General features: G+C 39.9%; 1 protein-coding gene across 5 annotated transcripts in view; it reads right to left on the bottom strand.

Moving 5' to 3' along the window:
• Positions 1-27680, bottom strand: part of EPB41L4A (erythrocyte membrane protein band 4.1 like 4A) — a 248940-nt gene that overhangs the window by 26373 nt on the left and 194887 nt on the right. For 2 of the 5 annotated variants that reach the window (XM_044780099.2, XM_070517606.1), the window contains exons 13-17: positions 20202-20292; positions 17616-17699; positions 16504-16617; positions 8797-8844; positions 7061-7138 (exon numbers count right to left, since the gene is read on the bottom strand). In XM_044780099.2, the coding sequence (XP_044636034.1) occupies positions 7061-7138; positions 8797-8844; positions 16504-16617; positions 17616-17699; positions 20202-20292 (415 nt within the window). The remainder of the gene's footprint in view (positions 1-7060; positions 7139-8796; positions 8845-16503; positions 16618-17615; positions 17700-20201; positions 20293-27680) is intronic. The other 3 variants (XM_070517607.1, XM_070517608.1, XM_070517605.1) reach the window with 2 other exon arrangements.

The following is a 27680-nucleotide window of genomic DNA, read 5'->3' as shown; positions in this document are numbered from 1 at the left end:
GAAGAGGCCATCGTAATTTACATTGGGGATGTATTCATTTTCAAATGTTGCATTTAAAGGTGAACCTCAAAAATGCTGTTTCTTTCTGATATCCTTTAAATGCAATAACTCTGCATTTATCATATGTTGTCTATTTCCTCATCTACAACTACGGAGAGTTAATACTTGGGTGGGAAGTCTTATCATAACAAGGCTTTTGTTTTTTAACTAACGTATAAGGAAGAGGGTTGTTTCAGAAGAGAGCATATCTCAATGATGTTTCAGAATAGGAGAATTCTAATACATTTCTTCCAAGTCTTACCAAGCTTCAACACCTCACTTTTTCAGACTATCTATGCAATTTAGCTTCTAACTGCATTTGATACTTAAAGTTTGCAAGAGGTTTTGAAGATGAAATGCCATATAATCGTTTGGTAACAATAATGAAGATAAGGACTCTTCCTAGTCTCTTCTTTCCTGTCTTCCCAATTACAATTCTACCTCTCCTGCAAAATTCTTCACCTTACCAAACGAACCCTCGTGGATTTTACTTTGCCCTCTACGTTTATCTGGGCAATTTTGTTCCTAACAAGACCTTCCTTTATATCTGTTCTTAATTCACTTATCAGTCATTGAGATAAAGGCCATGTTTAATGCTAAACCTGAGAAATCGTACGGACCAAGTGTATAATGAAGCTTCAAGATGATACGAGAAATACACGTTGCTCCTGAGTTCTGCCTGGTTCTAGTTCTGCCATTGTCTGACTTAGAGACCCTGCGCACATCACTTATCTTCTTTGGTCAGGCAAAGATCCTTTCTAGCTTTAAAATTCTCTGTTTCTCTATTTGTTTTATTTCCAAGCCAGCCAGACATGAAACAAACCTCTACTCCTCAGCTATAGCACAGCTTTCCAGACAATTACTTCATATGGCCATTCCACTGCTAATATTAAATCTGCAGGTCCCAACTGAGTGTGGACTTGTGTTTCTCATCAACCACACTCATTTTTGGATCACCTGCTATAAACCAATCTTCATTTTTTTTTTCAGTAGTTTTTCTTCCCCAGGGAAATTTATGTTGGTTTCAGGCATCTGTCGACGTACTCCCCGAAGACCAGCAAGCAAAAAATTCATTTGCTTTTCCCACCTTCCCCCACCATCAACAAATTATTCGTATTTGCTCTTAAAGGTGCTTCTGTCTCTTCCACTTACTCCTTATGCCCTCCCTAGTAAAATGGGCTACCTTTGGTGCAATTTCCCTTTCCAACTCTCCTTCTATTTTCATAATTTTTCAACCTGCTTGATCTCACTCCCTAATCTGACAGCATTCCTCAGCGGCTGCAGCTCTGCACTTCCACAGCCATCTCTGCCAACTTTGATTATGCTCTGGAAGCCCTAAATCACCCGTATCAAATGTCTAACTCTTGATGGGACTTATTAAAGTGGAAATCAGAAGCCCTTGCAATCTGTAGCCTGGTGAACACTGTCTGTTTCCATTGGCTTTACATGGATGGCTGTCTCCATAGCCACAATTCTTACCTTGTTTGCAGCCCTACCTAAATCAGGGACAGGGCAGTAGAGAATGCCTGCAAGGAAGCAGTTACCTATTTTCAGGCTATAGAAAAGAAAGGACCACTGGTTTAAGTTTGCTATCACCCAAAACACATTTTTTCCCCAGGGCACGGGGACAATAATGTTCTTTTTTTTTTAAACCACTCTAACAACAACAAAACGGTACCAAAATCATGATCTTCTAAGATTTGCCCTACTCAGATGTATCGCCCCTGTTAGCTGCAGTGCCACAGAGGACAATTTCTTCTTCTTTTTTAGAAAAATAATATAAAAGACCCTGTGAAACATATTTAAAATATTTAAAACCATCTCAATCCACTATTCAGATACAGGTTCTAAAAGACATCTAAAAGGCAGGAAAAAATTCTAACAACATTTGTGGCAGAACAAATTAATGTTAGAAACACTGACTTCTTTTTTTGTTAAAGGGAGCCGGGCCCTGTTTTACAGATAGAACAGGGACTTCAGACAACACTGAGCAGTGCGGACCGTTCTCATTAGTCTAATAGCACCTGCCTATGCAGGGCACTTTCTCCTCTTCAAAGCACATCATTATCTCCGGGATCTTTACAAACCTCCTGTGAGGTGGGCAGGGCAGGTATTATTCCACTTTGCATATGAGAAAACTAAGATTCAGAGGATAAAGTAACCAGCTCCTAGCCACAGACCTCTTCAAAGCAGGGTCAAATTCATAATGCAGGCTCCCTAATTCTTTGTTCTGTGCTCTGCTGCACCTGCATGCACACACACATGTGCACACACACAGCCTCACATACATAACTCATGTGTTTATGAGGCAAACATCCCAGAATAAAATTAGAGAAAGGTCCAAATGGTCCCCTGTTGCCAATTTATTCTAGTCCTGCTCTTACCCCAAGCTTTTCTCATTTCTTACTCTTAATCCTCACCAGGCTCCAAAGTTACTTCCACTTTTATGCTTATGCAAAAAACACCAGACTATTTCTCCGAGTCCCTGACCCCTACCTGCTCCAAATCTCCCACTTCAAAATCCTAAAAGCCTAGCAACACATCAAAGCTAATGACTGAGTAATTCACAGATTCTCCCCAGTGAATGCTCCAAGGACTGCTGATTTTCATGAATAGCACAAAGGATATTTTGCAGACCAGTTTCTTTGAATGTGAAGGATATTTTATATTAAGTTCAAGGCATTTTCAGGGAAAGCTGGTTTGTGAAACGTTTCACTCTGATAAGGGTACTTCCTAGGCCCTCCTTCAACATACACCCTGGGCAAGTCCCGAGCGTGGTCTATAGGCTCAAACCTCTAGACACCAGTTGGCTGACCCTTCTGATCTCAGGTACAAGATTCAAAATTCTAACTAGTGAAAACTAATACAATCTAATATTCACATAGATCATTAACGTCATACTGCCTTGTACTTGGTATTTTCCCAGTCTGATGAATTTAATTGAACCAATTATTTCACAAATCAGTATAGGAAAGTAATTTTAAGCATTTTAGTTTTTAATCCCACCAGTAAACTGAAATATCAATTTCATTTCCCAATATCCACCTGCCCTTCACTATTTAAATCATAATGATCACTTCAGAAGTTTCTGGGGGTCACATAGTCACCCCCTTAAGAACCTGTTAAAAGCTACAGACTCTATCAACAGAAAATTGTACACTTGGAAACACACAGAACTTTACAGACAATTTCATAGGGTTATGAGACCCCTAAAACCCACCCATGGATCAGAGGATAAGAATACCTGGTCTAAAAATAACTAAATATGTACAGATAGGGAAAGTGAGAGAATGGAAGACGGGACTAAAGGAAAAGGGGAAAAAGCTGGAAAGGGGTAAGGAGATGAGGGACAGGCAAAGAAGAGGCCCAATTTCAAACTTAGATACTGAACTGTGTGGTTTTATACCCCAAAGTGCCCTCATCTCTTAGATTTCATTTGATTTTTACAGTAACTCATTCAATAAAAAAGATTATACACCTCACTTTAACGATGAGAAAACTAAGATTTAAACTGGTTACAAGAGTTGCCCAAGGTCAAACACCAGTACCTGGCAGAACCACAACCCTGACCCACAACCTCAGGAGATTGTAACATATCATTGGCTCCTAAGTGGAGACAGAATTCAGAGTAGACAGAAGAAAGGAAGAAAGAGCGGGAAAGAAGCCAAGAAAAGAAGAAGAAAGGAACCGAGTGAGTAAAGATAAAGTGATAGATTTAAAAGGGAGGCCCAAGAATAGAGATGATGAGGAGGAGACAAGTAGAGACACTAGAGGGAAACAAGGATTTTATGTCACCTTAGATGTTATAACAAGAAACTGTGCTGCAACTTCCAGCTAGTTATAAAAAGGGAGTGAAACACTATCTTCTCAAACTTCAATACCTAGAAAACTATAGGATACTCATCCACATTATGAAAACAGTAAAGAAAGAACAACTGACGTGGAAAGCGGGGGAAGACAGGCAGACAATCCCCCGAATCAAGGGGGAGCTGAGGCCTCCTGCGGGTGTAGGAAACAGCATGGGATGAAACCCTGCAGTTAACGCACAGCTGAGAAAAGAGCCCTCACAAATCTGGCCTCGTTGGTTCTGGACACAATGGTGAGAGAAGCAGGTTTATCTACAGTTACATTTTTCTAAAATCGAAACTAAACAAAACAACAATCTTTGTTTCTAACATTAGCATTCCAGGGTTGGTGTGGATTATGATTTTTTTTAATGGTTGTTTAAAGCCCTAACTACTGCTTTAGATAAAGTTGATTTCTAAACATTGTTTTATTAACTTTTCTCTTCACACAAAATGAGAGATGTTTAAAGTGTTATCTCTGGGAACAGCAAAGCAGCTTATGCTCCAATAGGTAGACTTGGTGAGAAAACACTATTTCCAGAGAGGCCTCAAAACCTAACAGGAAAGATTTCCTTATGTTAAAAAAAAAAAAAAAAAAAAAAATCCAGCAAGAAGGAATGGGGCAAAGGGAACAACATCCTGAAGACCACACACACTCTCCAGAAAGTAAACCCAACTCTGTCTGGGCTCCCCCAGAAAGAAACATCGTGGGCTTCAAAACCGTGTGTGAAAAGCAAATCTGCGTGGTCGGCACCCCTCTTTCCTAGGGGCAGGCTCTGGTTGCGAAAGTGCTGAAGCATCCGGGGCTGAATTTAGCGACCTTGCTGGCAGGAAGTAGAGCATCAGCAGGTTCAAGATTCGGTTTGGCTCATTCTAGGGTTACCAGAGTCCTTTAACAAAAGCACAGAGGATGCTGCCGAGAGCTTGGCTGGGTCACACTCTTGGCTGAAGTAAGAAAGGACGAATGAGGTTGAAGACATCCATCCTCTCCCCTAAAAAGGAGTCTTTTGCACAAGTAGGATGTCAGACACCAAGAGACAACCCTTCATCACGGACACAAGACATATTGGGACCATTAGCAGGGCTGTAGTTTAAATATTCAGATCTAGGCATCCTGATGTGGAATGAGTGGGTTCTGGCAAAATTTAGGTCAATGATAGGATAGAAGGGGTTGGCAGTAGCACAGCATAACGGGTAAGTGGCACCCAGAGACAGTGTGATGTGTGTGCACCCTCTTTCCCTGCACAGTGTCACCTGCTGCACCAGAATTTTCAGAAATGGGGATTAGAACTGGAAGACATATTTCTTCCTGTGCCTACTTTTTGCTATGCCCCTGAGAGCTAGCCTCTGGACCTCATCTTTTACAGATAAAGGCAACTTATGTAACCCTAGGGCAGTCTTTCTGCAGGTAAAATAAATGAGTTTGAAAGCCTTTGTGTCAGAGCGTGTTTTGAAAGTGATTTCTCACTAATAGCCTTACAAAGCACACTGGCATTTAAACATTCAGAACCACCATCAGGCTAAAATATACTATTTATACAGTACAAAGAAAGCCGACCTAAAAAATTGCTCATGGGGGCAGGGGAAGAAACTCTTGAGGGAGAAAGCCCCTATAAGAAACACTGAAGCCGGGGCAACTAGATCAGCAAGGAGCTATTTAAGGATTTGTCGGCAACCTTCAAATAGCGTTTCACTTTTAACAGCAAATGTCACCATGAGCACTTCTGGCCCCAAAACACACTGTTTTTAAAAAGACCACCTTCTGACAACTTGAGACTAGAGCATCTCCAAGCACATCTTAGAATACTGCAAGCAAAACAGAAATACATTTGTTAAGATACTAGCTTGATCAATACGCACAAAATACGAGGGGAAAAAGTGGGATTTTTTTTGTTTTTTGCATTGTTTTGTGTTGTTCGTGCAGATACTGAATTTTAGAGCAGGAAGAGGGTACCTGAGGGAGAACTACTCTTCACAATTGGGTTTTTTCAGATGAAGAAACTGAAATCGTTTCCTTGAGAAAGGTGTCCTAACACACTGAGATCTCACCTCTCTCTAGTGTGATTCCAGCCCCTAAGAATGCTCCACACTGAAAGCTTTCCTAAGAAAATGGTCCACTCCTACAATGCTGTCTGGGCTATTATTACAGAGGCTTTGTAGTTAGAGAGGGAGGCCGACTCAACGAGTGCCGAGCACAAGGGCTCCGAGCACTAAAGAATCTTGGAGATTATCTCATCCGACTTCCTCATTTACAGAAGAGAAAAAGACAACCCAGAAAAGTAAGGCAACCAGGCCAGAGTTCCACATCAGGTGACAATGGGTTTCCCAACAGTGGCACTACTGACATTTTTTGGATCACATAGTTCTTTGTTGTAGTGGGCTGTCCTGTGCCTTGTAGGATGTTTAGCAGCATCTCTGGCCAGCAGCAATCCCTCCACCCAACTGTGACAATCAAAAGTGTCTCAAAACATTGCCAACTGTCCTCAGGGAGCGGAGCGGGAGGACAAAATTGCCCCCAGTTGAGAAGCACTGGGTTAGAAACTGGTGCAACCAGCAACCAAATCCTTCACACTCCCAACCTGGGGCTCCTTCACTACGTGAACACTTGTTTTCAAATAAATAGTTTGGAATTAGGAAGAACTGATTAATGCGTTAAGCCATCACTAATACTGATTACATGCTCTTAAAAATAGTCAAAGGTACGAACTAACTGCATTTAACTATCTAATTGCGTGTGCCTGACATGAATATAAACACATATTTGCATGTATATCTACATGAGGCTGAAACTTTGAAATCTATGAAACAATGAATCTCTCATTTTTGGTTGGGCAAAATACAGTAATGTCGTGTTAAAAGATACTTTGGGGAGAATTCCCTCCGCAAATGGTAAAATTTCTTACCACTCAAACAAATTCACTACACATTGTACATAAATATAGATCTTTTTTTTTAATTAACAAGAAGGAAACTCCTCAAGTTGTTTAATCATCTTATAAAGATAAGAAACTCAGTGCAAAGAGCTAAGGTTTCCTAACAATGTGTCAAAATGGTGCCAGATTCCTTAAATACAGATGAGAATATCAGGCTTAAAAGTACATAGAATACACAGCTTCTGTCACCAACAGCAGCCTCTGATTTCGGAGTTCCAGTTAGCTATGATATTCCAATATTACCTGTTTCTCTTTTTCCGGTGTTCTCTGTTAGAGTTTTCTGATTCACTACCGCTGCTTGTGTTACAGCGTGAGCGCGACCTGAAGACAAAATGACAAGAGTAAAAGAAAAAGCCCACATTTGTGACAGATAAAAAATTTCAGAAAGGTTCACATTAGTTCTTTAGAATTAATTTTGCAGCAAAATTTCTAATCCAACCATAAGTAGCTGTATTATCCCTCTCCTAGTCGGTGTTTCTCACTTCAGTCAGACATGAATAAGTCTACAGAAAGGTGAAAGCAGATTAAGGCGAACGTCACCATGCACCCAGACAGGACCACAAAATCAAGCGCTTCCAACAGAACCCTGACAGCGCAAAGCTACAAGCCCCGGTGGTGGACTAAATATGGACACCAAGTCCTGTCAACCCCACCCCACATCAAGAGAAGCAGAGTTTATCCCTGCCTCTTCAATTTGTGCTGGTCCTGTGACTGGTTTTATTAACACAGTGAGGTGGACAGGACACTCTTGCCAGCTCCCGGACTATCACCTTAACAGGGCTGGTAGCTCCTGCTTCCTCACAGCCGCCATCTCAAGAAGCCTAGGCCACCAGGTGGAGAGACCAAGGAGAGAAAGAGAGACCCCAGGCCTCTTACTCATTCTCCCGAGACGCCAAACATAAGAGAGAGAGGCCTCAAATATTCCAGCCTCGCCTGCCATCCAACTGCAGCTCCACGGGGACCAGCAAGACTAGCTACAGAATGGCTTGTTCAGCCAGCAGACCGACAGGAGTCCCCCCTTATCCAGGGTTTCAGTTACCCATGGTCAACTGAAGTCTGAAAATATTAAATGAAAAAGCCCAGAAATAAACAATTCATAAGTTTTAAATTGTGTGCCATTCTGAGTAGTGGAATGAAATCTTGGGCTGTCCCACTCAGTCCTGGTGGGACAGGAATCATCCTTTTGTCCAGCATATCACGCTGTGCACGCTACCTGCCTGTTAGTCACTTAGTAGCCGTCTCAGTTATTAGATCTACTATCGCGGCACTTGAGTTCAGGTAACCCTTACTTTACTTAATAATGTGTAAGAGTAGTGACGCTGACAATTCAGATGTGACAAGGAGAAGCCTAAAAGTGCTTCCTCTAAGTGAAAAGGTGAATGTCCTCGACTTAATAAGGAAAGAAAAAAAAGTACACTGAGGTTGCTAAGATCTATGGTAACTTTTATTACAGTATACTGTTATAATTGTTTGATTTTATTATTAGTTATTGCTGTTAATCTCTTACTGTGCCTAATTTATAAATAAAACTTTATCATAGGTATGTATATATAGGAAAAAACATAGTATAGATAGGATTCAGTACTATCCACAGTTTCAGGCATCCACTGGGGGGTCTTGTAACATATCCCCCATGGATAGGGGGGAAGCACTGTATACAAGATATATATGATCATTGTGGCTTTAAGCCACCAAGTTTTGGGATGGTTTTAACGTAGCAACAGATAACCAAGGCAGCGCCTCTGAGATACAAATGAGCAGAAAAAGAGAGAAATGGCTAAAGATGCTACAGCATGGAAGACTGAGGACAAGCTGAAGCCAAAATGGATGTTTGAAAGTTAAAAAAAAAATTAATACTCTTAAAGCAGCCACTAATAAAAGAAAGAAAAAATTCCGCACTCTTGCTTCAACTCTGAGTGGTGCTAATCTGCCAACCCACCCTCCCTCTCCCTGACCCTCCTCCATTTTTATTTTTTTACCTCCTCCTTTGCTTTAGATCCGAGTCTTCACCACTATTATGGGCTTTCCTATGAAAAACAAATAAACGAAGATATAAAAGAAAATAGAAGATTATCAGTTGGCTAAGAAAAGCCCACCAAAATGAGCTGCACTTCAGTTAATTTCTTTCTGTTACACATTGATTCACCAAACATTTAAATCACACATATATGCCCAGCCCTACGATAGGTCCCAGAAATAGAACATAACACCAACTGGCCTCAAGAAGCCAGCAACCCAGTGGGGGCTGCAAACAGTCTATAAATAACAATGCACAACATGTCTGCTACGTTCCATTCATCCAATGATGGGGTGAGCCTGCAGGTCCTGGGTCTGCAATCCGCCAAGTTCTGCCATACTTGACTGATGTCAGCTCTCACTTGGATGCCCTTTCCAACACTCTGGCCTCCAAGTCCCTTGACCTTTTCTCTAATAACCTCTTCACAATAACTCAGCGACCCACATCATGGTCACACTTTGGACTTTATCATCTGTAACCACCTTCAAACACTTGGCTTTCTGACCACAGTCTCCTCTCCTTCCTATTTACCAATCCTATCCACCTTCACACAGCTTTGAGGGGGCATCCTGGTGAAACGTGCAGGCTCTGGAGCCAGACAACGTGACTCCCATCTCCTCCACTGATGAGCTGTGTGATTTAAACATATTACTTCTCTTCTCAGTCCTCAGTTTTAACAGAACCTCCCACAAAGTGTTGTTATGGGGATAAAATGAATTAATACATTTAAAATGCACAGAGTAGGACCTGGCTCATTGTAAGCTCTTAATAAATGTTAGCTGTTATCATTATTGCATATACAACCACTTCCACTCTACCCTCCTTTGACCTCAACAGGACTACTGGTCTATGGACCTTTCTACTTTCCATCAGCTCTTTTTCTCCTTTCTTCATTCCCTCACTGACTCAGCTTAGATTTCCATCATATCAATAACATGCAGGCCAGTACTCAAAACTTCCTTCAAGTCCCTGCTTTCTGTTCAGTCTTTTTGGCAAGACCCCAAGCGTGGGTGCATCCAACTATCCAGGTTCTCTGGCCCAGACTTCAACAGCTGGCTGAGCAGTGCTGGAGGGAATTACACAAAAGAGCATATGTTATACTACAAACCCATGTTCATAAACCTCAAATGGATCCAACACAGCCCAACAATCATACCACCTTTCTCTGATCTAAGTACTTTCTCTGTTTCTGCAAAGCAGTTTCAAACACTTTTCACCTTGCAACCTTCTGATGCGTCATACCTCCGCTTCAGCAGATGACTTTGTTTTCTCCTTCCAAAGGAAAAAGGAGCCATCAGGTGGCAACCCTTTCATCTTCCTGTTACCAAAAATACGACTTACCAATATCTCCCTCTGTCATTCACAGATCTGTCCTTACAACTAAGGTCAGTCCCTCCACCTGTGCTGTATGGGTCCCATCACCTCTTATCTTCTCAATGACTTTCATTAACTACCCTCCTATCTCTCACATATATTCAACTTGTCCTAATGGAAAATTCTTTTACCAGTTTTTCAGATTGTCAAGTCCTTCCTAGCAGACACTGACTGTGACTCCACACCCCCTTTCATCTACTTCGTCTCTCCTCTCTCCTTCAAAGCCAAACTTTCTAAGAGAGGTGTCTAAGTCCCTTTTCTCCACTTCCTCACCCTCGATTATGAAGTGCCTTTGCACTCTGATTGGGGCAGATGTGACTCTTTAATGCCCTATCATAACTTACGTTCCCCATTTCCCCAATATTCTTATATCAAATAATGTAACATTGATATGTCTCTGTCCTTACACCAAATTTTTGGATAACTATTTAGTATAAACACAGTTATATAAATACTCTTCACAGATGATCCATATAGCATTCAAGGAATACAATTCCATTCTTGTACAGGTTTTACGACTTTCTTAGAGATGATAATTGCCTAGTTTTCTATGTACATATCGGTTGCTTAGTCTTCCTTGTGCTTATCATTATTTCTTCACGCAAACTCTGAGAGAGCTGCAAAACCCCCCCTGAGATGGACGAATACTCAGGTAATCTGAAACTTCCATTTCCATCCCTCTTGGAGCTCTCTCTGCCCTCCTGCTCACATCTGGACCGTCTGCTCTCTACTACTGCTACACAGATGTTGCTTTGATGAATTCCCTTCACCATGATCCAGGGAATTCCTTTTGCTTCTTTGTATGATGGGTCCCATATTTCTAGGTCTCACGGCTTCTTGTCTTGGTTTTGGTGGAACATATCTTCCAGTTGTTAACAGAGAAAATTTGCATGACAGGTATATTTTTTTCAGAGCTGGAATTTCTTTTTTTTTATTTCTCTCTCTCTCTCTAACTAGTTTAAGCTGGTCAGTGGTGGTGTTTTTGGTGGTGTTTTTTTTTTTTTTTTTGGAAGATTGGCCCCTGAGCTAAGATCTGTTGCCAATCTTCCCCTTTTCTTTTTTTCTCCCCAAAGTCTCCCAGTACATAGCTGTAGATTCTAGTTGATCCTTCTAGTTCTTCTATGTGGGATGCCGTCTCAGCAGGGCTTGATGAGCAGTGCTAGGTCCACACGCAGGATCCGAACTGGCAAACCCCAGGCCACCAAAGCAGAGTATGTGAACTTAACCACTTGGTCTTGGGGCCAGCCCCTGGAATTTCTAAAATGTCCTTATTCTATACATGGAATCCTAAACTAAAAATAATCTTCCTTTGGGGTCAGCTTGATGGTGTAGTGGTTAAGTTTGTGCACTCTGCTTCAGTGGCCCAGGGTTCACAGGTTCAGATCTCGGGCAGGGACATACACACCACTCACCAAGCCATGCTGTGGCAGTGTTCCACATACAAAACAGAGGAAAATTGGCATGGCTGTTAGTTCAGCAACAATCTTCCTCAAGCAAAAAGAGGAAGATTGGCGGATGTTAGCTCAGGGCCAATCTTCCTCACCAATAAAAAAAGAAATCTTCCTTCAACATTTTGAAGGCAATGCTTCATTATCTCCTTTCTCTGATATCACTGTTAAGTATTCCAATGTCACCATTCTGATTTGTCACCATTTGTGAACAGACTTTTTTTCTCTCCCACCTTCCAAGTTTTCCAAGTCTTAAAAATTCTCTCTTAATCTAGAATCTTTTGAAATTTAATGATAATGGATCTTGCTATGGATCTAATTTTTCAATCTGTTATGCCAAACACTCTGTGGGTACTCTCTATCTATAAAGTAAGTTCTGGGATATTTTCTTGCAATATTTCTTTCATAGTTTCCTCTCCTACATTTTCTGGGGGCTTTTTTTTCTTTTTTTTTTTTTTCTGCTTTTTCTCCCCAAACTCCTCCCAGTACAAAGTTGTATATTTTAGTTTTGGGTCCTTCTAGTTGTGGCATGTGGGATGCCGCCTCAGCATGGCCTGATGAGTGGTGATGTCCATGTCCAGGATCCAAACCAGTGAAACCCTGGGCCGCCAAAGCAGAGTGCACAAACTTAACTACTTGGCCACGGGGCCGGCCCCTGTGGGCTTTTTTCTTGGAAATTTTATTAGCTGAATGTTTGATATCCAGGTTTGATCCTTTTTATTCGTATTTCCATATATTTGTTTCATTTTATTTTTGTTCTACTTTGGGAAAGACATCCTTAACTTCATCTTCCAAACCCTCCATTGATTATTTTAAATTCTGCCACACAAATTTCAAGTCTAAGAACTTTCATTCACTTTTCCTTGCTATTAAATTTTTCATTTTTCTAAAAATAATAATTATACTTTTTAGAAATTTTTGTTTCTTATATTGTGTGCATTTTCTGTGAGTCCCCCCACCCCAACACACACACACACAGACTCTTTCCTAATTGATTGTTTCGGTCTCTGTCTTTCCACACAGAGGCCATCCTCCAAGGTGACTATGGCGCTCTCTTCATATTTAAGCATTAGGCACTAAAAAGACTGGAACCCTCTGGATGGTGCAGAGCATGTTAACTGGCAGCTTCACTGTAATGTGGAGCAAACTAATGGGGCTAGTCTGAACCACTTCATTGGAGGATCTTTTCCAAATTGGTATCTGTAGGTCTCCTCTTTGTATCTATCTGTCCATTTGCTACAGCGAGATTCTCTAATCTCATTCCTGGGAGATATAAGCCTGGCTTCTAGCATTCTGGGAATAAAGAGAGAAGGGAGCCATTTAGTAAACAAATATTCACTCTCTTGATTTTTCCTAGGGATACAATTTCTCTGTCTCAAGTTAAATAAATGCTGGAGTTTGTCACAGCTCTGTCACTGGCTTTGTCTTCGCATTTCTATACTAGCTATCTACACAGCCTCATCTCTAGTTCAGATTTCAATTAATATTTTTGAGAAATTTTATTTCAGTCCAGACAGCTAATCCAGCTCCTGACTTATCTCCAACAATCCATGTGGATCCTGCACTTGGACTTCTCCAAGGCACCACAAACTCAACATATCAAAAACCAAACTCAGAGTTGTCCCTCTCAAGCCTGTAATGTCCTGGTGATTCTTATTTCAGTGCATCACACACACAAAGTCGTAACTGTACATGTATTTGTGTGATTCGTATATTTCTTCCGGAGATTGTAAGTTCCCAAAGGGTAGACACTTTGTCTAGCGTTGTTTAACACAGTGCCTGGCATGAAGCAGGTACTCAGTAAACATTTTTGAGTGTAAAGATCAATAGGGGCGAAAATAAATTGTAATGTCAGAAGGTACGCTGGCTTTCTTTTTCTGGAACAGAAATGTTTAAACCAGCAGCTTTAGAGTCCCCATGAACCTGGAAAATTATATGATGATTTGTATGTGTATTTAATTACGTATTTTTCCCCTAGGGAATGAATCCAATATTTCATCAGATTCTCAGAGTTTTGTCACCCAAAAAGGTTAAGAATCAGTTTTATGGACTCGGCCAGAATTTGATAGCTGTATCTATCCAATGATAAACAACTGGAAAAATATGAAATTTTGCCATCTTTTGCAAAACATGTTATCCTGGCATCAAATGCAAAATAGACTTTCCTCTTATTAAATTTAAGTCCTTGAGATTCTTCCATACTGATGACAAATCTTGGTTTTAAATGTCAGTTAAACCAGCTAGGGATTGGTACTCCAGGGCAAGGTAAATATGTGTGATGACAAAACAAGACTGAGAAGGACAGGGACATTTATATGGTATTTATAGTGGAAAGAAAACAGAATAAGCTTTAGCTCTTCTATGCCAACACGCAGCAATGGCTAGTCTCCTCAAAACACTCATGCCCAATAAGAGACTTTTCAAGTGACACACAGAACTAGACACAAGGTTCTATGGCTGCTCAGACAAAAAGATTCTCTTTCCTATAAATCAAAATAGACTTTCCTCTGGATGGTGCCAATGAAAGGATCCTGTATCCACTCACCACAATTACTTCTCTGTAAAACACAGGAAGCCAGCAGAAAATGTATCTCATTACAGAAGTCATTAAGTCTGGATTGGGGAATGTATATGCTTCAAACTACTTCAAGCAATTAGTTTGGAAAAAATTAATGTAAATTTTGGTATATTTTAGCAAAACTTGATAAATGCATTTTCAAATATATTAAAACAAAAGGACCATCTGCTCAATATGTGTAATTATTTTATTTAGGGAATGCTAACCAAGAACACTCATAATTAAAGATGAAAAACTATAAAAACCTATTTAATAATAATCATACAGTGCCAAATTCTTAATATATTTAGTTATTCCCACTACCCACACCCTCTCAACATACATATACACACAAATGCACTTTAAAGTGTTTCCCAGTGGTGTTGCCTTGGTTTTAAATGTTGTCCAAGTCGAACCAATTGTTGGTAGGGAAGGAGGGCAGGAAATCATTCTCCTTGCCTTATCTAAATGACAATTCATCATCCCTGCCTTTTTCAGATGTACAGACCTGGATCCAAATCCCAGATGTGTCATAAAGGACAGTTACTGTCATCCCCAAGCCTCAGTTTTCTCAAGTGTAAAAGTGAGATGATAACGCTGGGCCAGGTATTTTTCCATTGGTACTCAGCCCCATCCTGACCCATCTATAGTCTCTCCTGTATTGCCAGGACTGGAAGTCTGAAAATTACATTTTCCTGGACTCCTTCACCAGCTGGGTTCCACTTATGGAAGCAATCAGGAGAGATCTGATGGGAGGAGAAAAGCGGAAGTGATTCTGCTTCTGGCAGTACCTGAGGCATCCACTCTTGCACTCCTGAGAAGTGGGGGTTCCACAGCATTAGCTACAGTGGTGGTACCTCCAGTAGTGGCAGCAAGAGTAGGTCCAACAGTGGTGGTGCCCACAGCAATGTCAGGAGCAAGCACAGGCTCACGAGGGCCACCTCAAAGGCAGAAGCAGCTTCAGGATCTCTGGGTAACACCCCTTCCTTTCTTTTATTCCTCCAGCCCAGGGGCAGTACAGCATCCAGATCTCAGAGTTGCCCCACTCTCTGCCTTTGTTCCTTCAATCCTAGTCATACTGTGCACCAATACCTTGCATTAATCCCTCTCTGCTGGAAATGGCTAGTGACTGAATGATACAAATGCCAATTTCTATAGGGCTATTATAAGGATCAAATGAAATAACATAGAGTAAGCAATTTGCTCAGTACTCGGACCATGATATATGTCAACTACTATTCCATTATCCTATCTAATCACTGCTGGTCATCCTTTAGCTCGCCTTTTCAGTCCTACTAGGTCAGGAGACATAGACCTTTCTCTTCTCAACCATCAAAAGATTTCAGTGAAGTTGGACCTGGGTTGAGACAGCTGGGGAATAAGACTCTGGGAAACTGGCAGAAGTAGAAGAAATCAAAGAGGGATGGACCAGCAAGCGTAAAGAAGGGCAGAGAAGAGAGAAGGGCTTCTGCTTCTAAATCCAGAGTGTATAAAAAGAATGTTGATGGCTATCTGAGAACATGACCTGGACTTCTCATAGTTATAAAAGTCAACTTTAAAATACCACTTATGTAGGTACCCAGAGTAAAACACAGTCCCCATATGTAGGAATGAAATGAATCTCACTGGTAAGTCATTTCTAGGTCTTCCTCTCTTGAATCTGCCACATTGCCCAGCCCGCTTTTCAGAGAAAATCCAAAATTTCTAGATATGGACTTTTTTTTTTTTAAGTAAGTACATCAAATATAATCACACAAACAATCTGACCTGCTGGAGAAAATATAACAGGATTCACTCTCTGTGCTCTGCAATGGGTTTTACTCAAGTTTATGCAACAATATCAGTCTGGAGAGCAGAGCACTCAGCCTCAGCTAAGAAGATTTATCTATAAAAGTAATTTTGTCTTGTCAGGTAGAAACATTTAATATCTTTTATACATCAACATGTATTATTAATATAATATTATATACACTATGTAATATATTACACATACTATATAATATATATGGTTAAAATATATTAAACACATAACATATTTTTTAACTTATCAGCCTTAATTACAATACAGAAAGCAAGTTCCTGTCAATATTTTATGAAATTGTTCTCTGAAACCCTGGCCGTTTAGAAGAAATGCTTCAGGATCTCTAGCTTATTTTATCTCAAATACATACGCTGTTTTCTTGGGGAGACAAATAGTCAAGATATTATGAGAAGAACCTGTGATAAAAATGTAACTGGGATGCAGAGGTTCCACTGAAAATTAAAAACTGAGGGGCTGTGTTCAGCTTACCTTCTCCTCGTTGGCTGCACAGAGTCATTGTCGCTCCCACAGGAGGGGTTCCGGCGGCGCGTGTAGGGGAATTTTGGGGATTTCGTGCGGTCATTGGGAGAGTTGTAGAGTCCACTGGAGTGGAAGAGGAAGGGTCAACAGTGCCCGCAGAGGGCCTGCGGGGGCAACACCCTAACCGGGACCTAGGGAAGTGTCATAACTGCACAGGTGGTACTTTCGGGGGAATACTGGATCGTGGGCACGTGATTCTCTTTGCAGACAAGATTATTGAAAGAAAAGAGAGTAAGATCTGGTAAATGAAATCATAAAAGTCATTATTTTGCCGGAATGGATTTGTCTCACTGGACTTCAATCGTAAGTAATGAACAGACTTGAATGATGGCAATAACAACAATTTGCATTTGTGACAAATTTACCACATGCCAGGTGCTGACTAAGCTAAAGGCTTTCTATTCCTTATCTTAGCTAATCTTCATATCAACCCTAAGCACTGAGGTACAATTATTAGGCCCATTTAACAGAAAAGAAAATTGGAAATACAGAATGTTTAAGTGGCCCAAGTAAAGCAGCTAGGAAGTGGCAGAGCTAGAATTTGAACCTCTGGGTTGTCATACCTGAAACTACCATAACTATAGAGCTGGTGAGTTATAATGCAGGTCTGTCACAGGTTTGGTAGTTGTAAACAGAAAGAAGCTAAACATATATCAATATTTTTAGGAATACAGGTCTTCTGAAATCACCATTCATCACTCATCGTTTTCAACTAAAGTTTTTACAAGAACTACGAAATGGGGGAAATTATCACTAATATGTGATTTAGAGTTTTCAGAAATATGTCATCTTACTCCATACCATCCAAATGACCTTCCAGGCAGTTTCTTAATAGACACTAGTTTTCCCTTCTGTCTCTCCAAGAGACAGTTTCATGTTAGGACACACTCTGCCGACTTCTATTTCGGAAATTCCCAGTCACACTGATTTAGGAATCTGATCGCCTTGTCCACAGCTAGTCGTGACCAGCCACGCAGCAGGTGGATGCCATTATTTAATAAGCTGCAATTGCTAACCCCTTTTCTACTGTTGTCCTTTGCCTAAACAATAATTCCCTTTACCTCTGGGGGCCATTTTCTTCCCACGGTGCGTGAGATTTGCTTCTTTGGGTATCAGGGCTGTTTTCATTCTTTGCTTTCTTAAAGCTTTAATTAAAAAAAACAAAGGTATGGAAAATAAATTAACTAGGAAATAAAAGGAACTCACACACTTATTTCTTCAGTAAAATTATTTAACAAATGTTTAAAAATATGGGTGTGTTTTTATTTATACCCATGACTCATTCCAAAAAGAATACGAATGGCTGCCTAAAAAAATACATGTCACCAGCAAGTACTCTGGGGTCTTTTTCCCCCCTTCTTTCTTTCTAGTTTTACTGCTTTAAGTCAACAGAAGCCAAGTCATCCATTGTTAAGAAACTTTTAAGAGCATCCACCTGAAGGAAACGAAGCAAGGACAGCTGTTAAGCCATGAAAAGAAGCTAATGAGGAAGCAAAGTTGGGGTATCTGAGCTCGTGAGGCTGGCTGCCTCTTTTGAGCAGTGGTCAGAAACCCCCTGGGTCTGGACTTGGGTCTGACTCTGTGCAGGCTGGTTGGCTCTGGGCAGGTTCAGGCTACCCAAACCGACCTTCCGCTGCCCCCAGTTTCCGCCATATCTTGGCTTCATCCTTCCAAATCAGAATGACTTTCAAATGCTATTTCCTGACCTAGTATCATCTTTCTGTCCTAAGAATGTAAATATAACTGAGTTGTTATTCAACACCAACAAATTGTTTTGGAAACACAGAAGAAGGCACTCATCAGAAGCGTTCAGTCACCAGTGGGGGTGGGAGGTTCACCTCTCCCTCACTTCCCTGGGAGTCTCAGCCTCAGAAGAAGATAGAGCTACTTAACTCCTAATCCACTTTTAACCCTGGCTTTTTGAGGAATCCTTTATACAACTGTCCTCAAACATGGTCATAGGAGGGTCCTTTATAACAGCCAACAAAAAAGAGAGAAAAAAATGACAAAGTCATTTCAAAAAAAGAAAAGAAATTTGTACTCTAGCATACTACATCCACACAGGAATTAATATAAGCCTAAAAAATCATGTACTTGCCAAGGCACATAACTCAGAGCATTAGTATATAGTAAGTAGGTTTTATATATCAACAATTCATTATTTTTATAAAGGTTAAAAAAACTTTTGAAGATCAAATTCCCAAAGAAAAAGCCTACTTTCGAAATGAGGTAAAGTAATAAATATCTAAATATTTAACACAATAGTAGAAAGTGTGTGTGTGTTTAATAAATTAGAAAGAAAAATCATAAACAGAAAAGGGAGACTGAGAAATGCAATGGGGAGATGAAAGGGGCATTGGGAGAGCAGGCGAAAGTTAAAGAATAATGAAATCCTGGGTGGCAAATTAATTGCATTCACTCCCGAAGCTATTTCTCATCTCGAGCGTGAGTGGAAAATTTGGCGGCCCTTCAGGTATCAATCCTATCGTCAAGAATGCAGTTGCAAAGGGGATTGAACTCATTCTGTACATTTTAAAAAGGCTTGGGATCTGAATTTCACGGAAGATTACTGTTCTTATGTTAGACTTACCATAAGCATGCCCTGTACATACAGATTAAGCTGACTCTATCCACAGCTGTGAGGCTGGCTAAGGGAAGCAGAGTCAACTAAAGTGTATGCAGAGGCAAAGAACTTGTCATTCCAAAAAGAGAATCTGTAAAGGGTGTATCCTAGACCTAAACAAAAGAAAATGTAGGCAAAACCCTGGGGAAAACATTGCAACTCTGCGAATCTCCGTATCTTAGAATTATCTCGCTGGGAAATTATAAACTATACTCTTCCAAGTAGCCACAATCCTGGCAAATGAAGACACCATTATTTACTAACAAGAGATGCAATAGATGATCTAAGAAGTCTTTCAAGGTCATGTATTTCTGACTGCTTGGACTTCTCCATGATGTGCATGGAACTATGTCCAGAGAGAAAGTGAGTGGATGAAAGCTGCTCGTTGTATGTCTAAAATGCTTTTCTGCGAACATAATTGGAGATAGGAAAAAATGATGCTGAAACAGCGTCTTAACAGAGAACAAGGCTGATCTTTCAGGGAAACAATCCATGCAACATATTAAAAGAAGGTCTTTCCGCTGGGGAATGCTGCTGGGAAAATTGATGCAGAGGACCATGACAACTCTTCATACATATGCAATCACTGACTTCTAAAGCCATGTGCCTCTAAATGCTTCAAACCCTCTTTCCAGGGCACAGTTCAGTGCACCGCTGTAATGAACACAGTACATTAGACATGAATATCATCTACTTTATTTCACAGGTCCCTCTGAATTAGTCCATTATATCATGCCATTTTAAAAATCACATGGAATTTTCACTTTGCTACCACGAATGCAGACCACAGACTATCTAAGAGTTCAGCACGTTGTGACAACAGAAGCATTTCCTTCAAATGAAAGAGGCAGGTTCTGATGTTTTCTATTTTACTGGCATTTTAAAGTATGCTTTGGCACACAGACTATTTTGATCAAAAGTATTAGTTAATTAATCAAAGTGAAAAGATTCTTAACCTTGCCAACAGGAAGAAGCATTTTGGTGACAGCATATAGTGGTGTGTTCTTTCAGTTAACTGACTGACCTTTTTATTGGTGAAGGTGCAATAATTTTAGTTGTTCCTTCATTTTCTCCATTTTCCACATTCACAGTTACCCGATTTATGCTGTTTGATCCTAGGAACAAACAGGGGGAAGGAAAGATGGAAGAAAGGAGACAGTGATCAGAAAAACACAAAGGAGCAAAAACGTTATTTTAAAATGCAATTTTAGGGACATCATGGCACATTTTATTAAGAAATTATAATTCTTAATAAATAATGAATCGTCCAAGAAATCTGAGGTACCATTTTCTGACACGTACTAAATCTTCAACATTACAATGTCCACAGGGGTCTAGGCTATGACATCACTTTAAAATGGGACTTCTGAGACTTTAAGAGTTAACTAAGTTCCCACATCATGGACATTTTTACTCTAGACTGTTAAAATACGAATCTAAGGGATTTGGTGCCGTATATTGGAATGTAAGACATAATAATCAGTCCTTGATAACTTCATTGTGAAGAAGTTACTGTTTCCTGGCATGCCCTGATAGCCCCCATTCCAAATCAAACCAAAAAAAAAATTTCACACCTGAAAATATTCCAACTCATAATGCAAATGGAAAAAAGAATAATATAGATGTGATTTGCATCACTCACATCCAAAAAAAAGTTTCCAAATATGTTTTTTATGCAAACATTCCTAAAAGTCTAAAACTGACTTTTTACAAGCTATTATTCCACAGATTTGCATACATTCTAGATGGACCAGCAGAGGGAGCCCCCAGCAGACACAATGTTGGAAATCATGATCCAAACAGAGATCAGTGAAGCGGCTGGGCCCATCCAGGAAGTCTGGATCCCATTCTCAGACAGAAGTCGATAAGCCTGTGGGAGTGAGATGTGTGGGAGCCCACGACAACTCTTCTCAAGTGGGCTGCACCTCACTCTGGGAGGTACAGGGGAAGCTAGCAATGGGATGCTCGAAGTCCTTGTTCAGTTATGTGTCTTTCTCAGAGAGGCATCTTGCTGGGGTATGTCCACAATTCAGGTCCTTCAATCCAAGGTGTAACCACCACTAACCCCTTAAGTTTTTGAGTCACAAGATGAATTTGTAATACTAATGAGAGCTAATATTTATTGAGCACTTACCATGTGTTGGGTGCTGTCTCAAGCACTTCATGTCTATTTACTCATATAATCCTCAAAATAACCCTATAAGGTAGATACTAACATTATCCCCATTTCTTAAAGAGAAGAAAAACAGGCCTTTCCAAGGTCCCATGGCTCGGGAGTGGGGGGATCATCTCTGAAACCCCGCTGTCTGGCTCCAGAGACTTAGCTCTAAACCACCACAACCCACGGCCTTCCACGTGTCATCTGCGTCCCACCCTCAAAAAGTTCAAAGTCAGTCTCTATTAGGGGTCCACTGGGAGAGACAGACGCTTTGAAGATAAGTGAAAAGAATATCCAAATAAGTGGTTCCAAATAAGAGTTCCAAAAGCTATTATTATAAGGAATTCAACAGGGATTTAATATAAGAATTTTGCTCTTATTTTGGAATCCTGAAATGGAAAGACAAACCCAAAGAGAGATACACATTAAAAGTAAGCTCACATTGCAGCATCATTCAGAATCCAGGCATTAGAAAAGAATAACATTGGGGCCTACGGGCAATTTCATCAGGTATGATAAATGGAACACAACCAACTCCCTTGAACAACCCTGTGTGCTATCAGACATCGGCAGTGGCCAGTCACTGTCTATTTTGCTGTAACGGTTAATAAAAATCACAAGGGCAGATTACCAAAATTGCAGGCAGAGATTTGGGATGGAGCTGCTTCTCAAATGTAGGATTCTATGTGGTATGGCCCTGGGGTAGTGGCAGGAAGGATTCATCCATTTGTGCTCCAAACAGTAGGTATGCCCCAACATTAATATTTTTAGTTGTTCCTAATGAACTTTTTAGAAATGTAGTATTGTTCTCAGCAGGTATTACTAACTTCATGTACCTAGGGCTGTTTTCCCTGGCTCTGGGGAAAAGGAGGCACAGCAGAGGGACCAATACGCAGTGCCAAGAACACCAACTGAAGAAGTGTGAGTAAGGGGGAACGTCACGTTACCCAAAGCCCTGTGCAACTAGTTTAAGAATAAGCCTCGGTTTGCTCCAGTCCTCTCTTTAGACTGACTAGTTTTTTCCTGGTCTAACAACTGATCCCCTTGGGAAAAGTGAGGTTGCTTAATTACTTTCACCTAGTTTCTTTCCATCCGAATCTTCTAAAAAATTAATGAACAGGTAGACAAAAAACTGAGGAATATTTTAAAATAGAAAAATTTCAAACAATGCGTATATATTTTCTTAAGCTAATATTTGGTTATTCACAATATCCAAATCATAATTTTTAAAGATGAAACACCAGATGGATGGTTTTCCGAAAGACTTGCAGAAAAGATATCACGTCCATGCTCTCTCTCCAACACTCACACACAATGCAGCCAGGCTTCTTCAAAATAAACTGGTCAACTGTCAGGACCATTTTACTGCAACAAGAGTCAGAAAACTCTCATCGACGCAGCACAAATGAGATAAGGCGGTGTCAGTAACACAATCTAATTCATGGTCCTTCTATACTCAGAATGGTAAACTACTAACTAAAAATCTGCTTATATGTATTCCCCTTTTCTATGTGAACTGGACAAGCATGGGGTTTAAACATCTTACTAGGAAAACATACTGCGGGGGAAACTACCTAAAAGCATTAACTTACTGGGAGCCCCCCTGAAGTATCCATTCATATAATATTTACACACTATAAATTACTGTTGTCTATTCACGGATGTAGAGTTCTTAAAAAGCCCTACTTAGGCAATACTGATTAGCTTTCTTTATGTTACTAAAGTTTCACTTAAAAGCAATAACTATACTTTCAAAACATTACATTTTAACCATCGTCCTAATTAGGTCAAATTAGTCAGAACTTTATCATACTACCATTTGAGAAGAAAGCTATGCAATTCAGTAAAGCTAGGTTATGTGCTGGTTATTGAAATCTGCAAACGTGAGAAAGATAGGCTATGTGTTATTTAGGTTTACTAACTCCATTTTGATGACATGCATTATTAACCATTTTCCTCTTCCAAACTCTTCCTCCCACCACCATATTAACTTTCAGAATCATCCTTTCTACATTTGCTCGGATTCTTGGGCTACAGAGAAGAGATGGTCTGACAAACCCATCACACTAAAAGGCTCACGTCTTCGTGTATTATTTGCCACAGAATAGTTTCATCTTAAAGAGGAAAAAGAGTAGTCAAACATTAACTAAATAATTAACTGATAACAATGGAATTTCAGGCACTGCTCCAAGAGATATTTTGAGGTTGGAGAAATCTTTTCCCCACTCCTTTTTTCATTGTAATTTAAAACAGACCACCAAAAAAGAATATAATATATAACATATGAACAGTTTAACAAATATTATAAAGTCAACAGCTATTTAACCACTATCCACTTCAAGAAATAAAACACTGAAGGCAATTTTCCTACACTATACAAATCATTCCATTTGGGGCAACTCTTTCTTTTAGATAAAGCCAAACAGTTGTTTTCCATCTTAAATACCTAGAAACAGGAATTATCATGTATACATTTCATAAAATATTTATAATATACACAATAAAATTAGTAATTTTTAAATTATTAATAAGTTAATAAGGCCTCAAAATCTTTTTTTATTGAGGTATAATTAACATATAACATTATATTAGTTTCAGGTATATAACGTAATGATTTGATATTTGTATATGTTGTGAAGTGATCACCACGATAAGTCTAGTTAACATCCGTCATCATACACAGCTACAAAAAATTTTTTTGTGGGGCTGGCCCTGTGGCCGAGTGGTTAAGTTCTCGTGCTCTGCTGCAGGCGGCCCAGTGTTTCGTCAGTTCGAATCCTGGGCGCGGACACGGCACTGCTCATCAAACCACGCTGAGGCGGCATCCCACATGCCACAACTAGAAGGACCCACAACTAAGAATATACAACTATGTACCAGGGGGCTTTGGGGAGAAAATAAAATCTTTAAAAAAAAAAAAATTTTGTGATGAGAACTTTTAAGATTTACTCTTTAGCAACTTTCAAATGTATAATACAATATTATTAACTATAGTCATCATGCTGTACATTATATCCTCAGGGCTTATTTTATAATAATGCCTCAACATCTTAATAAAATGAAGAATACATCACTGTGCTCCTCTCCCCATGACTGCCAGTACAGTGTTTTATATATGGTAGGCACTCAAGGAAGGTCTATTATTATAAAGCAGGTATTTTTTCCTACTATTTTTTCCACTAGAAGAGAAAATTCAGGACAATGATGTTGTGTTTAAAAAGTGTCAAAACTAAGACAAAAACAATCTGGACATGGTTGTATGGGAATGCAGGACAAGAGGACATGCAGACACAGCCTACAGGACTGGGCTACTCGGAGCTTTAAAAGCAGCCTTCTGCTACAGCACACTACTCTTGTAAATGATCGCCACAGATTATCTACAACAAAGATCAGTTACTGACATACTTATCAAAGCTCCTAAGTAAATCTGTATTTTATTTTAGATAAAGTAATATATTAACTTTAACAAGACCACTTAGAATTAATCAGGAGCATCCAATTCATTTTGTGTATTGTTCACATTAAGAAGACAAAGCCCTCTACATTTCAAGAGGCTGGTCACATTTGGAAGAAATGTGACCATCACATTATCAGGGGACTGCTACAGTTTATTAAAGAACCAAATCCAGCTCATGAGCTGGAATTAGTTTTGTTTCTGGACTGTTAGACGCTTAATGAAGGCCCACAATTCCCTATAGTTTAGACAGCACTGTAACGCCAGTGTCCAGTGCTCCACAGTCTCTTTTTGTTCATCTTTTAACATCCTATATGCAAATGCTTCTGGCCTGTGTGCATCAGACCACTACCAGGCTTTTGTGTGGTTTGGCTCTGTTCACGTTTGAGTGCCCTCATCCTAAATGACCCATGCCTTCCCTTCAGAAAGAGTGACTGTCAGAAACATACATAATTTAGCACATTTTTTCCTGTCATGAAATGTTTTATATTTGACAGAACACGCATTAAATTATGTAAAATAAAATTAAACTTTAAAACACATAATTTGGAAAATAGAGGTGTTTCTGAGTCCAATGGCTAATTCTTTTTTTTGGTGAGGAAGATTGGCCCTGAGCTAACATCTGTGCCAATTTTCCTCTATTTGTATGTGGAATGCTGCCACAGCATGGCTTAATGAGCAGTGGATAGGTCCACACCCAGGATCTGAACCCGCAAACCCCAGGCCACTGAAGTGGAGCATGCAAACTTGAGCACTACGCTACCAGGCCAGCCCCTCCAATGGCTAATTCTTTAAAGTTTAAATGCCTGACATTGGCCCACTCATCCCAAAAAGACAGCCAGATCCCTGCTTTTCTTAAGAGTTTCTGCATTCAAAAGTCCCAAGGGTGGTATTTAAGTACGGTTACCTTTTCACCACAAATACACAGATTTTTAAGACAATGATTTTACTACATGTCAACTGCAAGATCAAACAAGGCATTCTGCTAAAAAGCTGGAGGGTAGATTATGAAGAATGGGTGTGGATGAGAAAGATGCTAGGGAAATATGTTTCTGCATGAAAGATCCCTTCCCTGGTTGGTCTGCTTCCAATTTCTCCTTCCCTGATCCAGCACTCTCCTGGATCCCTCTGCTTTCCTTGTTACCAAAATGATCAACTTGGGAGTGTGAGTCAGATGGCAATGAAGGCACTTCATCCTCTGCCCATCTGCCAGAGCTATACACACTGAGACAGAGGTGGGCAGAGACATCCTTCCTTGTGGGTCAGAATGCCAGCTTAAACAAGAAAGGCACTTCTGAGCCTGGGAAGGCATTTGCTCACTCTCTTAGACCCTCAGAGTAGAATGAAAAGGCTCTACTATCTGAAGAACCTGTAGTCTACATCTGTGTGTGCTGGAGGGGCTGCCAGATATGATAACACCAGAGGGACGCCCATAGTTCCTTTCAGCCATCTTAGGCCCAATGTCAATGCCTATCTGGGAATGGTTGGCTGGGATCAAGAGGTGTGGCACATCGCTTAGATACCAAGTTTTTCCTCCTGTGATGAGGACACAGATTGAGGGAAGAGAGTTGAGTGAAGGGTCACACCCTATCCTGGTAGTTCTCTTGTACTGCCCCCAACTTCTCCAACAGGGCCAAGCCATTTAGAGCAACATACAGCAAACCTTCCCCAGTCGTCTTCTCTCGAACAATTTATGCTCACTTGGTCTAGGGAAAGTGGACAGTTCCATACTTGACCCAGAGTTGGTTCTGTTTCAGAGGAGTCTGCTAGACCACTGCTTTACAAGTTTTAATTTGATGCAATTATAATAGTACATAAAGTATACACAAATACAAAGTACATATAATTATACATAAAGATAGCTTTAAAAGGGCTTATTTAGCTAAGGCAAAATTGGGAAAATTTTCCTTTTTTTCTGCTGGCACATTTGAGTTCATAGCTAAGAGAGCTTAACTGAGTGTTCTTTAAATTTTCCTACGCAAGTACTCACTAAAAGAATTTGAGGGCCAGCCCAGTGGCCTAAGGGTTAAATTCGGCAGATTCTGCTCAGAGGCCTAGGTTCTGTTCCCAGGTGTGGACCTACACTACTCATCTGTCAGTGGTCATGCTGTGGTGGCAGCTCACATACAAAAAGAGGAAGATTGGCAGTGGATGTTAGCTCAGGGTGAATCTTCCTCAGCAAAAAAAAAAAAAAAAAGAATTTGAAAAACTATGTACCTCAGCACATTTCTAAGATGATATCTAACATTTTCACCACAAGTTTAAATAGTACCAAAGGATGTCATTTGCAGCATATAGTAAATATTGACAGTGTTAAATGGAACTGTTTCATGACTCTCTTAGATGTATCCACTGTAATAAAATACCACAGAAATTTAATATCTACAGTCATCCATTTTAAAAATACATGAAATGAGTTTAGCAGTTGGAAATTTCAGTGTTCTTTTTTCTCCTTGTAGCTGCATTTCAATTCCTCCTCCTCTGCAAGAATTTATTCCAAAGTAATATGTTTATGCTTGAAAGTTTTTATTCACTCTACCTTACTTCTCTGTGACAAAAAATAGAAGTAACATAAAATAAGTTTTATTTCCCATGACCATAAAGCTCTACATGTTAAAATTTCTTCTAAACTAAGTTATCATTACAATTATTAACAGTATATTATTAGCATACCATACTAATGTTGATAAATAATTATTAAATGTAACACGTAAATTTTTATTGGAAAGTAATCCTAAAAGAGATGAATGGGATAGTTTTGTTTTCCCAATGATTACGTGGATCATCTCCATTCAAGAAGGTTATTTTTTTGGCTAGAATGAAACAGTTTGGCAAGAATTCTATTCCTATTTTTATTTTGATAGGTTCTCAATGCTGAGAAAGCTTGTTCA

This window comes from Equus asinus, chromosome 9 (assembly GCF_041296235.1).
Source record: "Equus asinus isolate D_3611 breed Donkey chromosome 9, EquAss-T2T_v2, whole genome shotgun sequence".
NCBI classification, from domain to species: Eukaryota; Metazoa; Chordata; class Mammalia; order Perissodactyla; family Equidae; genus Equus; species Equus asinus.
Note: the sequence above shows the minus strand (reverse complement) of the source record. Positions and strands in the feature narration are given on the sequence as shown.